Source organism: Anarrhichthys ocellatus, unplaced genomic scaffold, assembly GCF_004355925.1.
Source record: "Anarrhichthys ocellatus isolate YVR2014 unplaced genomic scaffold, GSC_Weel_1.0 scaffold9, whole genome shotgun sequence".
Classification (NCBI taxonomy): Eukaryota; Metazoa; Chordata; class Actinopteri; order Perciformes; family Anarhichadidae; genus Anarrhichthys; species Anarrhichthys ocellatus.
The window spans coordinates 4,003,828-4,019,783 of record NW_022280039.1 but is presented as its reverse complement, the minus strand read 5'-3'; the positions used below and the strand labels follow the sequence as shown (position 1 = coordinate 4,019,783).

Here is a 15,956-nt window from a genome sequence, read left to right as displayed (position 1 = left end):
CTATAAGACAACCGATTAGCAAATAAAGTGTTTGAGAGCATGTGATCGTGTGTGTGTGTGTGTGTGTGTAACATTGCATGTACTTTGGAACAACCTCTACTTTCTAGCTGTGAAAGTCTTTATTTAAATGTAATAACCTTGCCGCTGGTTTGCTGGTAAGCCTCTTTGATCTGCTGTCTCTGGTCGTTACTCCTTTTCACCAGGATTTCAATTATGGTGTTCTCATCCACACCTGCACAGAGAATATGTTGTTAATTAAAATCTCCATTTATATTATTCTGCATCTGCATGACAGATATGCAAGTAGGTGGAGACTTTAGTTTGCACTAATTGATTAAAAAAAACTTTCTACAACAGACATTACACTGAGTAGTAATGGTGCATGATGGCCAGCAGAGGATGTTAAAATTCTTACATGAGAGGCCAGCATATTATACTTCTAGCACATATTTACCAAAGCCGAGACATGTTGACACACACTCCAAAGCTTTCCTGTGTGCACATTAAGTTCACCTTTTGCCTTGATGGCCTTATCCAAGATTGCTGCATCTCCATTGGGGCTGAAATTGGGTGATGCAGTCACCGTTCCCTCCTTCTGTAGGAGCTGAAAGACACAACACAGATTATTGTGTTTGGTAAATACTTCTACTACCAAGTAATGTGCAGGTTGTTTACAAACATGCATTTTTCTAATTCCTTTGTTGCAAAAGTGCTCTTTAAAAGAGGTAAAACCACATATTTTCTCCCCTTACATATTGCTGCATCTATCCTCAACATAAGACATACAAAAGATATAAAACAAGATCATTTTTGACAGGTTTTATAACCGCGTCGAATAACGACGGGAGAGTTTGAGAGCACGAACGAAATCAAGCAGGATTCACTTTAGTGAACCCGTAGTTCACTTTAAGAAGCCAGGGAAAGCAGAAGTAGAATTCTGTTTTGTTTGCAGAGTTTATAAAGGGAGGGGCAGATTCCTGGTACAATGAGTCACACTCTAACAACAATGCTCATCTTTCTTATTGCATATCATTTTTACAGACCAGGCTCCCTTTCACTTTAATAACAGATCACAGCGTATCTTTCTGCTCTGCTCTGCTCCACTCCTTTTCCTTCCCTTTTTCGACCTTTCAACTTCCCACCCACTCCTTCTTTTCCCTTCGCTCTACACTCAACACTTCTCTCTCTTTTGCTTGCTCTAAACTGCCTGACAAAAATTTTCCACCACCACAGGAAGATAAAAAAAAAGAAAAAAAAACAGGGCTGTTGTCCAGAGCAACTGGAACAGGACCACAGAATTACGTACTGAGTCATCGGCCATGCCCATATAGACCGTCTGCTGCATGAAGGCTTGGATGAAAGACATAGTGGGATTACTGGAGTCTGTCTGTAGGGAGGAAAGAAACGATTTAATGAAACAAAGTCCACTGATCATATTATTGACAGTATTCAAAGAAGAAAGTATTACTCTTGTATTGGTTTTAAACTTGTTCGCAGAAAGAACTCATGTTTGTTTTTCCCTCATCCAATCCTGGAGAGAACAAGCCTCTGCATATTTACTGTAGGTGTTATGTGGTTTTCCATAATGGCAAGCATATGGAGACTGCCAGTGCCTGGCCACACCAACGCTAAACTCTGATGCATTCCATTATACATTGTATTGCGATATATCCAGTTACTTTTGATGTGGTTTAATATTGACATAGTGCCTCGTAAGAGAGTTAGATTAACAATTCTTGCGTCAAATGTGTAAATCATAAAATTATCGCTTCCGTTTTCCTAACCACACCCTCATAGGTCGCGTCAATATCTTGAAGGAGAGGGGATTTAAGGCATCACATATCGTACCAAACTTAAGCAAACTCAGCTGGAACAGCTGGACAACAGATTTAAGATATTTTTTTATCGAAGGAAAATGTCTTACCGTGTGTCCTTAGAGGGAAGAAGTGTGTCTTACTGAGCTTCCAGGGGGCGTTGTAGCGGCAGACAGAGTTTATTTATACTCGTGATAAACCCCACCTAGTAACGGGTCCAGCCCATACTCGCCTCCACAGCTGCCATTGGATTGAACCGCTGTCTGCCACATCAGAGCGCAACGCTGCGCGTATAGATACGTTTCTCCAGCTGATTTGAAACAGTCACTCCGTTTTCTTGTACGTACGTAATGGGGTTTCCATGCAATATTCCTAATGCACACACGGGAAATTCGGTTTATTAAAATGTTTGATTTGAAATGTTTATTATTGCCGCTTCTTAAGTGATAGATGATCTGTGATTTTGTTGTTACATTTGAGTCACTCAGTCACGTTACCTATGACCCATTTGCTTCTATTGATGTGTCCGATGGAAGGCCAGTAGCATAACACTTCATTTGTGTGGTGTTCAGGGCTCTAGATGGACACACTGGCTCCACAAGTTAAGTCTTCACTGCTGGAATGCAGAGGGTCCTTAGCGTAAGGGAAAGTTTGATGTTATTGCTGTTTCATTTGCCAGAAGACAGAATGACATTCCTGCTGTTATCTCTCTTGCAAAAGTGTTAGCCTATCAGGAGGTTCCAAGCCCCACTGTGTGTTGATCTTTATCCCTGTGCACATCAGCTCGACAATACCTGCAGGAGTGACTGAGCAAAGACCACCTTAACATTTCTCAAGAAAAGTCTGCCTTTGGTTCAATTAGGTAATGAGTTTCTTTAAGGTGTGGCATGTTATCATGGCAGCACATCAAGGCCTGGCGCTCCCTGCTCCCTACATGCCTCAGCAGAAGGTAATGCGTTCATGCTCCTGAGATTACCAGCCAGGATAATGATACATCTGATTGATGACTGCATCACTTGAGCCCAGTCAAACTTTATCATTACACCACATGGGAGAGTCTAAAATCAAGACTGCACAGGCCCTTGATGACATCAATAAACGCTCCTCTGTGCTGAAAGACGTCCTTTTTTCTGTTGATATCAGTGCATGTGTGTAAATTTGTTATGTTAAACTCTGTTATTCTATTGTATATATTGTGCATTTTTTAATACTTAATATTTTTGGTTACTCTGTTACTTTGCTTCTTGGTGTGTCTTGCTGCTGTAACATACAAATTTGAATAATAATTCAATAATGAATAAAGTACATATCTATCTATCTATCTATCTATCTAAAGTTGCCATATTTGACAAAATGACACTGTGTCCATCCACAGTGGAATATGGTCAGAGCAGAGTTTAGATTGTGTGGGGGAAACGTATGAGGAAAAGATGTATTTTCATTAAAGTGGCATCATGGGTTGATTTAACTCTGTGTAAGGCGCGTTAAACAGGTGCTCAAACTGGGGTCCAAATGCTCTAAATGAGTCTCTCGATCTAAAAAATAAAAGAAATCCTCATCAGATGGCTCGCCCAAGATCAACATGGAAGAGATAGTACAATACCTTTAATCAGCAGCAGCAACAATTAAATTGATTTTATTCCACCAATACAACAGTAGAAATACTCCACTATACAAGTAAAAGTCCTGCATTCAAAATCCTGCTTAAGTAAAACCACATCATCTGCCAAATGTATCGTAAGTAAAGTACAAGTACTCCAAATTTGTATTTAACTTAATGTATAGTTACGTTCCATGGCAAATACATAATTTCTATAAACCCGATCATCCGATGTTCTCTTCATCACAACAAACATGCATAGAGATAACTTCCAGATTCTCCTCACTGAGTTTCACTTGGATGTACGTGACCTATTCCATTCCTTTTCACCACTGAATTATCTTAACCCTAACAAGTGAGGTGAGTGTGCGGTCTCCAGGAGAACAAACAAAAACAAGACAGACCGAATTAAGTGAGTGTGTGCATGAATATCTGTGTCTTTGAATGTGAGACATCATCCAGTTACAATCTGTATCTTACACATAGGAAACCTGAGGACTGTTTGGGGCATCCTTTTACCAGCACACTCTGTGGCGTTTAAGCCAGTGCATGGTGAAACTCCATCTCTGCACGTTAAATATTTAAAGACTGTTGAGAGTTCAGTTCCCCATAGAGATCAGGATCGATGCGTTCTTTGTGTTCCTGGTCAGTAGCAGCACTCAAACTCCACTGAATCCCACTGAAGGGATCTGATCTGCTCTCAGACCAGGTAAACATTTCATCATCAAACTTTTTTTATTATTTTTGTCCAGTTGTGTCATGTTTTCTACTTTCTTGGATGTTATTGTCTTTTCTGATGAAATCATATCCATGGTTTGGATTTTTGACATCAATTTCTTTTTGTAATTTAAAATTTTCAGTTTCCTGTAAATTCAAGTCAATTTATCGAAAATAACTGGCATTGGGCAAATGCCAAGTGAGATGTGATATTTGTTCCTGTGTAGTACAGTAAAATTGAAACAAACGCAAACACTGGGATTTTTTATTTTTTCCTGTTGAGAAGTTTGTAGTTTATAGTCACTTGTAGAGGCTGACAAAGGGATTACACTCCCTGATTGAATCTGCTGCGTCAGCTTTTCGACATCTGCAAATAGTTTGAGCGTTGAACAAGAGTTCATAATGGAGATTCAAATATTTTGGGATCTTAAATTGGATATAAATTACAACTTTTTCATCTTTCAAGGCTCTTTGTGGCTTTAAAGTTATTTTAACCCTCCTTTCTCTGCAGATTTTGGACGATCCAGTTGCATATTTTCAACTACAAAGACCATAAACAAAAACAGCCAACTCAGTTATTTACACAATGTATGTAAACTCGTCTGGAGCTGAGAATGGATCTTATTCACTGACCTTCCTGGGAAAGAAAGTAGGGAGACATCATTCTGTGGCCCCTGCAGGCAAGCAACGTGAGTGTAAAACATCAAGTAAACTCCTAAAGTTCCAATGGCTTATTCATCTGCATAATGTTAATATCTGTATAATCAGATTATATGTTAAAGAAGAAGCTGTTCTCAGTGATAAATGTGTTGCAGGCAGACGGGTGAAGCTAGACGAGGTTTAAATATTCCAGCTGCTTGGCTGCCTCCATTGTAAAGCAGCAGAGCAGTGAGTTTATCAGAACAAACACTGTTCCTGGCAGGGTCTGGCTGGAGATCTGGACATGAAGACCAGCAGGGTCCACTAGAACCAGACTTGAAAGTACACAGTATACCAACAGACCGGCGTATGCACACTTATATTTACTGCCAGTAGAAAAACAGCTGGTGTCCCTCTATAGCTGTTGCAGAAATGCATTGAAGAATGTTTTGTGTGTAGAACTCTACGGGTTGTATGAGATATATATAAATTGGCCTCAGGTACGCATTATGTCAAGGTAAGCTCCACCATCTTCTATCCAGATGTTTTTGCTGGTTGAAAGATGTACAGTATGTTCTCCTGCTGCAGCTTATTTTTAGCATTTAATCTTAACTGGTCATCCAAGTCTACATCCATCCATACTGTCATATCTTAATGTACTCCATGCATCAAGAATTTTTATGTGGTAGGTCATACCTGTCCCTCATTTCTCTGTCTGTTTGCATGTTCTGCATATCTAAATGTCCTCTTTACATCACTCACACCATCTGCCTGTTCATTTCTTTCTCAGACGCCTGGGAGACAACTGACAGATCTAGCTGCCCTGAAGACCTAGAGTTGTCCTCTCGGCCTGGACGGGTCCCTGTCACTGCGCAGGTGCTGGAGGATTTACCGGGCAGCATACCAGAGCTGAAAGATGAGACGCCATGTCCAATAATTTATAACACACAGTTTGACCAGTACGAGGACAACACAGCAGGTCAGACCAGTAGACAACCCTCACCCCACACACGCAATCACCGAGGTTTAAACAATAGTTAACTGTAACCTTTAACCGTTGCACTTTAACCCCTAAGCAAACCAAATAGATAACTCAAGTGTTTGCTTTTCTATCCCACCAACCTTCCTCTGTAATTGCTGACACAATTTCTGTTTCTCTGCTGAAAGGTGTTTCTGGGAAGAAAGTAGCAGCATGACGGCACGCCCACATTCCTGTATGAGGAAACAAAGAGGGGGGAGGGGAATGCAAGAGACAATGGTGTTGAAATATTGCGAGAGGTGGCCTTTTATGGAATGTGTCAATATTTTAGATAAACCTGAATGAACATGAAAACGAAAATTAACATGAAAATGAAAATAAACAGCGACTAACTACTTAGTTAACTAGAAAATTAACAATTATTGAAACATTTTGAGTGCAATATTGAGAAATGTAAACAGACAATAAACTGCATGCTAATCGCTCATTATCATCATAAAGATGTAAAACATGTTTTAAATATCATAAATAAAATGTAAATGGTTTAACTGAGATTTAAGTGTTTTATTTTCCCCAAAACTGCATCCACGTAAGTGAAATAAATGATAAATGCATTATAAACAAATAAACAGAACAGATTGCACAGATTCACAAACACAGAGCTGGAGTGGGGATTTATGAGCTCCAGCGTTTGACATTCATCTGTTCACCATTATGATTATGTAATTGAATATTTGAAGTTCTCTTCAGTTACATGTGCAATTTTAAAATACTGTTATGTCACTCAGCACATTTCCTACATTGCAACATATTTGAGCAACAGAATAATATGTGATAAGACTTGCTGTTACCTTCCTCTCCCAAGTTGTTTCCAACTGTCCCCCGACATTTGCTCCGTTGTTAAAGCTGTCTTTCGTCACAAAACTCTGTGGATGAAGAGATGGGATGCGTTCAGACGCTGGATCGGTGGAAACCACAGAAAACACCCTGGACAAGAGGTCAACCGAGGTGCTGTGAAATGATGAAGACATGTGGAGGAGGAGTGAGAGTGTATCTGTGTGTACTTGTACATATGTCTTTGTGAGGAGCAATTTAAGTTTGAGACCTTCAGAGTGAGAAAATTTTTTGGAAAGTGTGCACAGTTTGGCCGGTCCTCACTTCTTCAAAGGCCTGTTTGAGGGTTCAGACTTTTTTATTGTTCAGGTTAGAATTAGGATGGGTTAGGGTAGGGGTTGAGGTTAGACATTTAGTTGTGATGGTGAAGGTTAGGGTCAGGGGCTAGGGAAAGCATTATATCTATGAGTATCCTCACAAAGTATTTGTGTGTGAAGAGGAGGGTGGGGTGCTAGAGGAGAGGAATGATGATGATGATTGGGTTAGGAGGGGAGGTGAGAAAGATGCTGCAGTTACATAGAAACTGTGGAGCTCAGAGAAGTAAAGCTTGCTATTTTTGACTATCACAGTAACTTTATAATAAGGGTACAAATCATATACTTAAGTAATGCTTAATTAATGCACGACTCGTGATGTTTCAGTGCAGGATTTATCATGGATTCCTGTTGCGCATGATTAACAAATGATAAAGTCACTGAGCCTCTAAGCGATTAGTACACATTTTAGAGATCATCAAGAAATGTTCATTCAGTTACTTCAAAAAATAATTCATATGTGACCAAAACAGCTGAATGCTACTTTCATAATAGTTCATTTCATACCATAGATCCTCCCTGAAAGCAGAACAGAACCTACCTACTTCTCAGACATATGAAACTATTTTCTTTTCACTCAAACAGACATGTTGCTGCATAACCCAATGATATCCATGTTACATTTACAACCTAGGGGTTGGAACATGAGTTTATGCAGTTGTAATTATCATAATTATTTGTTGTTGAAAGAAGTGGACTTAAGCATGGTAGATAGTGATGCACTAAAACCTAAATCATCTAGCAGGTGCAAACTGACAAATTACAGGAAGATGTGCTGGAAAAAAAGCTTCATGTTTCTATGAGAATATGTGCTGTTCTACTTTCAGAGAGGCAGCGCTAATGCACGGGTCTGAAATGGACTTTTATGTAACTGGAAAACAGCTCATTTACAACGAATCATTCAACCATCAGTTAATGTATAAAGTAACTGTGAATTAACATTCCTCAGTTAATCTTGTCACATAAAGTCATCGTGACTCCATCGTTGGTGAGCAGCAGGAATCCGTGATAAAACCTGCATTAGATCATCACGAGTCATGCATTAGTTAAGCATTACTTACATATATGATTTGTATCCTTATTACAAAAAGGTACAAAGTGATGGTGGCTATCATTTTGCACGTATGCTCTGAACTGAATGGGGGATTTACAGCATGTTATTCTTGCAGGCTCATTAGAATCTCAGCTGTCAGCTAGCAGTGATGCAGATCAGCCTGCAGATGCCGAGAGGTCACAAGATGTCAAAATCTACATCCCCTACGAGTCAGCTGAGCTCTGCATCACTCAGGTAAAAGAACCAGCACAGAACAAGCACTATAAGCTCTATATTTATACCATAAACAAAACAGATGACTCCAAACTCTTATGAAACAGGGATTTTATTCAGACATGTGACTTAGAGCTGTGTCCAGTTGTTCAGTGAGAGGACATGCAGACACACAATGAAGTCACTGTCAGGCACTGTGTTGTGTTCTTTCGTCACACTCACATGGTTGCCTTGATGCTGCTGGTGTGGCCTGAAGGCATTCGATTAGTTTACACAACGCAACCAGGATGCTATTTTGTGTATGTGAGGTGTGTCTGTGTACTACAAACCTCACGACAGATAGCTGAGGACATGGAGGCACTGAAGAGAAGACACCTGGAAAAGTTGCAGGAGCTGGAGGAGATTTTTCAGGCCACAGCACGAGAGAACCAGGTGAGGAGGGGTACGTGTGAGAAAAAGAGGCCCCAACACACTGCAACGGTGACACAAATGTTATTGTGTGATCAGGAGTGGACCGTGCAGAGGATCAGATCAAACCACCAGAGCAAGATGAACACTCTGAGGAGAATCCTGGACCTCTATCAGGAGAAGGTGGAGAAGAAGAACGCTGACTGGGAGAGGAGCGTTGCGGTCAGTGATGGTCAGCCCATCTCTCCCTCAGTACCTTTTACCGAAGTGTCTCTCAAACCCAATCAACTCCCTTTCCCATTTTCTTCCTTATTATCTGGCTCATTCCCCTGTAACTCTCGTTTAACACATTTTGTTCTCACTAGTCATGTTATAGGCCATATAGTTAAAACATTAAACAGCTTCATGTATTTATTTATGTATTCTTCTCCTTGCCTGGTCCTTTTTTCCCGCAGGCTTTGACTGCACAGAACGAGCAGCAGCAGGAGGAGCAGAGAGTTGAGAGAAGGAGGAGTAAAGAGGAGGCCCTGCAGTGGGACAGAGAAAAGGTTGCATAGGAATCTGGCAGGCTTCGTAAACTCTTATGTGTTCCTCTGACCTGGAGGACATCCTTGTGGCCATATTTGAGTATAACAGGCAAAGGTTTTTTTTCAATGTCATTACATAACTATTGGACCAACGTTGTTCCGGTCTTTCTTTTAGAGCAAAATGCTGGAACTGTTCTCCAACAGGCTGGATGTCCTGCACAGCCACCAGGCCTCCAGTGAGTCTGAATGCATCAATTAATATGTATGTCTCCAAAATCACTGACCTTTGCATACAACACCTTTCCTAACACCCTGTGACACTGATCAGCGCTGCAGGAGCTGCAAATGGCCCGACAGGAAGTAGGGAAAGTTCAAGAAATGTTGACGGCATCATCGCAGGAGCAGCAGGAAGTCGTTGAGGAAGGGGAAAGCTCGGAGAACAAAGGACTTCCAGATCAACAACATACTTTGGTGGGTTGGAATCAGTTACAATGGCAGTCTGCTGATCATATTTGAAGGGCATGATTTAAGATTATAATCGTATCAGTAAAGCATCCAACAAAACAAAACTTCTGAGACCCCTTCAGAGGAACAATATAAAGAAAATGGTCTCATTACAAAGACAGGCAAACTGTCTGATATTATCCCATTAACGAGTTTTAGGGGTGGGTGTATCAAATGTCTCCATGACAAAATGTTTTTTTGTGATGTGGGTGTACTGACCCTTTAAGGTGGTTCTATCTGCAGGCCTGCAATGAGTCAGATCGGCCACTGGAGGGGGCTAAAGCCCGTCTGGAGGAGCTGAAAGAGAGTCTGTACCAGAGGGAGAGACAGATCACTGAGCTGCTGGAGGCAGAGAAGAGCCCCATTCCTCCCATCCCTCAGCCGCCCTGCAGCGTTCTGCTTCCCACCGTCATACACAAGGTGCTGTTCAATATGTAGCCTATAAACCAACTGCTAACTACCTATGTATCAAATTTCTTTAAAACATGGCATTCCCTGTTTGGCGAGCTGCAGGAGATACTTCATTCTGTCACCTTGATTTTATGACTTTGTTGTATTCATACCACTTCGTTTTCTTGTCTAGGCTCATGCTATCTGCAGCGCAGTGGATGAGACCAGAGCTCTTTTGGACCTGATGATTGAGGAGAATCGGGTCGCTCTGGTCGAAGCCAGAGACAAACTAGATCGTCTGCAGATGACCGAAGAAGACAGTAATGACAGAGGGACCACTGACCAAGATGGGTTAGGGATCATTAAAACAGTTTGACGATGTAAACAAAAAAATGATTGATTAGAATAGCTACAGGCAGTGTCCATATAAAAGTGGCAGGTTAAATTGAGCCAATTTTCATATTGTCTTCCTTTTATTGTCTGAAATATAATATTAATTTAGATGTTTTTCTTCCACCTCTCAGGTTAGATGAATATGAGTCAAGTGTGTCTTTACTACAAGAAACAGTGAGGGGCTACGAGGTCTCTCAGTTGGCTTTGGACTACATTAAAACCGGAGAAAGTCCTGTAACAAATGGTAAATGAATAACTTCAATAAATATGTTGACTGCAGCCAATTGTAAATTAATGATTACATTGGAATCATAATCATTCAAGAGTCTTTTTTATCATTAACTGTAATACTTGAATCTTCAAAAGCCGGTCACTTTCATGTACATCAGTCTTGCTGTCCAACATATGATTCGGTGTCTGCACTACCGCGGCTCACAGGTGCATCTCTTATGTCAGTGGTTTTAATGTCTGTTTTGCTCAGACTGCGACGCTGTCTCAGAACTGGAGGACATCTTGGGCCGAGGGACAATAGGAACCACAGAGGGAGTGAAGAGTGTTGGTCAGCAACTTCTCTTGCTGCAGGATCAGGTTGGTCTTTAAATCACACAGGTTGAAATCTCAGGTCAGGTAGGGTCAGGCCTTAAAGATGGTAACCTCCCACCTGTCCTCTATATTACACAAGGAGCAGAGGAGGTGGGCCTTCCCTGTCTATTTACGTGCCACTACAAAACACCAGTGGTGAATTTGATATACCATAACAACTTAAGATGTGACATAAGTTACGTGGGCTGTTGAAGCATTATACATATTAAGTCTGCAGCTGTTATGTAATGGTTTGAGTGCATTCAGATGTCATACACTGGATTCATTATTGTCTATGAATTAACAACTTGATTACATTGTAGCAAATACATTGACTTTTCTTTAGTTTTGTATCTTACACAAAGTTTACATAAATTCTCCAGTATCAGAGCTGTGTGTTGTCATGCTCTTCTTTAAAGATTAAGCAAGTTAAAGACGAGAAAAGGAAAATGATTGAGAACTACACTTCAGAAAGGACAATGAGGAAGAAGTACTACAACATGGTGGAAGATATGAAAGGTACACGTTAGATATTCATGTGTGAAATTTGTTTCAGTTTAACCCTCACTTTTTGACGTAATTTAATTTTCATGTCTTATTTTGTTTTTAGGTAAAATCAGAGTGTTTTGTCGGATTCGACCGGTGAACCGAACAGAGGTGGGTGGAACCACCGTTGTGGAGAAAATAGACGATTACTCTGTCACCGTGGAATCACCTCGCGGGCCGAGGGAGTTTCAGTTTGACATGGTGTTCGGTGCTGAAGCCTCTCAGGAAGACCTGTTTCATGACACCAACAGGTGAGGGGGATTATGCTTCCTAATCACGGACCAATACACTATATCCACAAATGTACCATAACACATATAATGGGCCCCAAATGTGCATATTTTGCTTCACAAGACATTCAAAAAGGTAGTTTTCCAATACTATATAGTTTTGTGCAAATCCACCCTGACGTAAACATTTATTTAAATCACATTGATAAAAAGACAAAGGGAGCCATCTTAAAGTACAGATGTTTAGATATTTAAATGTTTAAATGCTGCTGCAGTTTAAGATGGGTTTTCCCCCACAGGCTGATCCAGTCAGCTATCGATGGTTACAACGTCTGTATCTTTGCATATGGCCAGACGGGTTCAGGGAAGACCTTCACCATGGTGGGGGACAAGGAACAGAAGAACCCCGGGATTATGCCAAGATCTTTTAATGCCATATTTGATAAAATACAGGAGAGCAGCAGCAAATTCGATTTCAAGGTAACAGTTACCGAAGTATTAGATCTTATCTGGGAGATGGGAAAAATCTTAAAATGAATTGCATCGACTCCCTCAACTTTCTTCCTCCACTTCTTCATCCTTTACCTCAGGTTTCGGCCTATATGCTGGAGCTGTACAGTGACAGGCTGCAGGACCTCTTTGTGAGCACGGCTGGTGAGGCCCAGGCACAGCCCCAGTCCCATGGCCAGGCCAGGCGGGTGGAGATCAAGAGGAACAGAAAAGGGGTTGTGTTTGCCCAAGGAGCAGAGACAAAAGAGGCCTCCAGTGCCCAGGAGCTCTACGCTCTGTTCCAGCAGGCCTGCGCCAACAGACACATCTCTGCCACCAGTGAGTTCTCTATACCGTGCCATGCTGCCTACTTCAAACAGGGCCCTGCTAAATGGTTTGGATTAATCGTGTTAGTTACAGTCAGTGTGACGGGGCGGCAGCTAGGTACATCATTACTGGACTGGGCGGTGAGTGGCCGAGCAGCCAAACTGTGAATCAGCGTCCTGTAGGAAGAGGAGACCCTTTGTTTTATAGATGCACTCAGGTCACCAGAGTCATTACAGGATGCACCTACTGTTTTAGTCATAGGGAGCACTAAGAAAAGTTCAAAATGATTCACAACAATTACTAATACAGTCTTTACACACTTAAGATTCTTTCAGGCACTACGCGTGCATGCACTTTGCTGCCCCTCCATCTGCCACGTACATAACGTACCAGCAAGAACACACAAACGCCAATATTCAATTCACAAAACACAAATAGCAACACTAGTGTGCTCACAGTGTCAACAATATGCTGATCCATATAAATAACGTAGCAGAATTCTGCAGAATAACTCAAATAAACTGATTCCAATTATTTACAGTAGAGTCATGACAGCATCATGTATAGCTTTTCTACAAATAATCCAATTTCAGCTCCTCAAACTAAATACTTTTCTTATCTCTAGTGTGATTGACACATCCGTCAGCTACTCGTCGTGCTTACAGAACTGGTAACCTAGTAACCTAGTTACTGCTACTGGTTACTCCGCGATTTTGCTAGTTGTCCCAATAATAAGAAAATAATTGCTATTTGCAGCCACAGTGTAACCCATTATTCAGAGCCTTTTATGTTGTGTATGTTTCCCAAGAGATGAATTTGGAGAGTTCCCGCTCCCATCTCATTGTTTGCATCATGGTGGAGAGCAGGAGTCTGACCAATGGGAGTGTGAGCACCGGCAAGCTTAGCCTCGTGGACCTGGCAGGCAGTGAGAGAGCAGCCAAGACTGGTGCCAAGGACCACCAGCTAAAGGTTTGCTCATATGTTGCTTTGATTGCAGCGTCCAGGGATTGTAAGGATAATCGATCAGAATCAGATGTTCCTCGTGGCCTCTTTAAATTCTCCTATGCAGGAGGCTAACTCCATTAACAAGTCTCTGAGTGCCCTGGGTGATGTGATCTCAGCTTTGTCTGCTGAGCTGCCCCATGTGCCATACAGGAATAGCAAGCTGACACAGGTAATGAAATAAGAGCAGTATATTTTGGATTTTGACTGAAATCAAACGTAGTTGACCTCAGACACAAATCATAAAAACTGTATTAATGATCAAAAAGCTGCTTATGTGTGGTCATGGACTGTAATGTGGACATGTAGCTCAGCCAAATGTGACCTGTGCTTTTCATCCATCTCAGGTGATGCAGGACTCCCTGGGTGGAAATGCCAAAACCCTCATGATCGTGAATATCTCTCCTTCAGAATGCAACCTTGATGAGACGCTTACATCTCTAATGTAAGAGACAAATAGAGATTTATCTTTTTCAATACCTTAATGCTAAATAACTCCTAAATAAACCCTGAACTCCCTGAACCTTCCAGTTATGCAACAAGAGTGAAGGCCATAACCAACAATGCCCAGAGAAATGTGGAAAACAAAGAGATTGCCCAGCTGAAAGAGGTGCGTGTCACTGTGATGTGTTGCAAAACATGAACATATATGTAGAATAAAACACAAATAATTGAATGGCCACATTGAAACAGTCACGCTGAATATATTTCTGTTTTGTTTTTCCATTTCTGTTTCTGACAGGTGATCATGAAGCTGAGGTCAGGACAGACAGTGGAAGAGGAGGACATTTGAAGTCTCTTGTGTACAATAGTGGATTAAAGTGTTTCGCTGGGATTATTTGGACCATTTCTTTGGTGGTCTGTGTGTCATTTAAATGTTTAATGTAGTCACATTGAGGGATGGGTGATATAAAATAGGTTTGGTTAACTTGTGACCTCAGTGATGACTGAATGAACCCTTAGGTGCTTTTTCTATGGATATAATCCGGATGTTCGATAAGAATAGGAAAGATGGTGATGGGTCAATGAATCCCCTTCACACATTCAATGAGATACCACTCATTTAATATTGATAGGTTAGAATATCCTCATCAGAGCCACAGACTTTAGGACTGCTGTGCATATGAACAGTGCGTGGGCTGGAAAGGCGATGCTTGCGGTGTAAACTGTTGAACAATAGGTGACCTTCTGAACAGGCGACATCACTATTGGGCAGCTGACAGTTGCATTCAGGGGATTTGCGTGCAGTTTGTTAATGGGTGCTGCCTGCCTGATTCTATAGAATGAGGCCCCCACAATATAGGGCCCCATACTCAAGAGGCAAATAGGAAGTCAGTTGGTCATTCAGTTAGCCCTCCTATTGTATGTGGGAAAAGTCAACGAGTTTGTAGCCCATTAGAGAGGTTACATCTTCAGGGCCCATGACCTGTTTCTATTTCTATACTGTTATGGGGTCATATCCCATGACTGGGAATGAACACTCAATCACGCAACGGGTCTGTACTGTGGTTGTTTTCTTTTTCCAGACCGGCAGCAGGTTTACTAAAGTTAGAGCTTCATGACATAATCTATAGACACCTGTATTAAAAAGTTTGCAGGAGAAAATAGCAGATTTTTGAGAATTGTAGGTGTTAATGAATCAAATGAACTAGGCCTCCAATGCTTTATTTCCCTTAATATGTTTTTATGGTACTTTAGGTGACTATGTGTGGACAAGCAATAATTTAGCTGAGGAGATTAATGTGTTTATTACTGTTCAATGGCTTGTTTTGTCTCACTGTAGGGGTTGGCTCAGACTAAAACAGTCACAGCAGATTCGAGGCTTCAAACTGAAACATTTGGCAGGGTGGCATGTCAGCGCTGATGAGGGATAACACTTTCTATAAGAACACCCTCTTTTGTCTGCAATTGGGCCCAATCTTAATTGTTCATAATTAAACCGCGGGCCCCACCAGTGCTTCTCTGTTACGCCACGTTAGAGCCGTGATTCCTTGCTTTGCATGCTAGGTTTTAGGTGCCAGTCAGCACATGTTCACTGTGATTTGTTATTCTTCAATGACGGCCGTAGCTTAAATCAAACTGTGAGCTCCGTGGACTATAGAGAGACAAAGACACAGAGTACACGGAGAGGGATCAGGGTTGATGAGAGGGCCGAGGTCTCATCCTCTTAGTTTGTATTGGTAATTCATCTACGCAAACAAATTCACTGATTTGTATACATGACCACACACAGGCAAACTGGAAATGATGCCTTTAATACAGTAAATGAAGGCCTGCAGTCATGAGACAGTGTTGGCATCATTGAGGACAATAGTTACAGTACTTCTACAATAA

The 15,956-nt window shown here is 41.3% G+C and overlaps 2 protein-coding genes across 2 annotated transcripts in view; one reads left to right on the top strand and one right to left on the bottom strand.

Annotated features, from left to right (window-relative positions):
• Positions 1-2,008, bottom strand: part of LOC116384611 (annexin A1) — a 4,330-nt gene extending 2,322 nt beyond the window's left edge. Inside the window, 4 exon segments of the mRNA XM_075447365.1 lie at positions 1-232; positions 514-604; positions 1,307-1,387; positions 1,925-2,008. The exon segment at positions 1-232 is cut by the window's left edge and continues 24 nt beyond it. Of these exon segments, the coding sequence (XP_075303480.1) occupies positions 1-232; positions 514-604; positions 1,307-1,366 (383 nt within the window). The 5' untranslated portion in view covers positions 1,367-1,387; positions 1,925-2,008.
• Positions 2,009-4,717: 2,709 nt separating this feature from the next.
• kifl (kinesin family-like) lies at positions 4,718-13,697 on the top strand. Its single transcript, XM_031849368.1, has 17 exons — positions 4,718-4,820; positions 5,561-5,749; positions 8,127-8,245; positions 8,564-8,656; positions 8,732-8,854; positions 9,088-9,180; positions 9,335-9,395; positions 9,488-9,630; positions 9,907-10,083; positions 10,247-10,404; positions 10,578-10,690; positions 10,928-11,034; positions 11,448-11,547; positions 11,639-11,825; positions 12,104-12,284; positions 12,395-12,632; positions 13,429-13,697. Exons 1-17 carry the CDS (start codon positions 4,718-4,720, stop codon positions 13,695-13,697), a joined length of 2,454 nt encoding a protein of 817 aa, XP_031705228.1.
• Positions 13,698-15,956: the final 2,259 nt, after the last annotated feature.

Coding starts and splice junctions, on each gene's coding strand:
- kifl (XM_031849368.1), top strand. CDS start 4,718: ATGTATGTAAACTCGTCTGGAGCTGAGAATGGATCTTATTCACTGACC. Junction 8,855..9,087: donor ACTGGGAGAGGAGCGTTGCG/GTCAGTGATGGT, acceptor TTTTTCCCGCAG/GCTTTGACTGCACAGAACGA. Junction 11,548..11,638: donor CATGGTGGAAGATATGAAAG/GTACACGTTAGA, acceptor TTTTGTTTTTAG/GTAAAATCAGAGTGTTTTGT.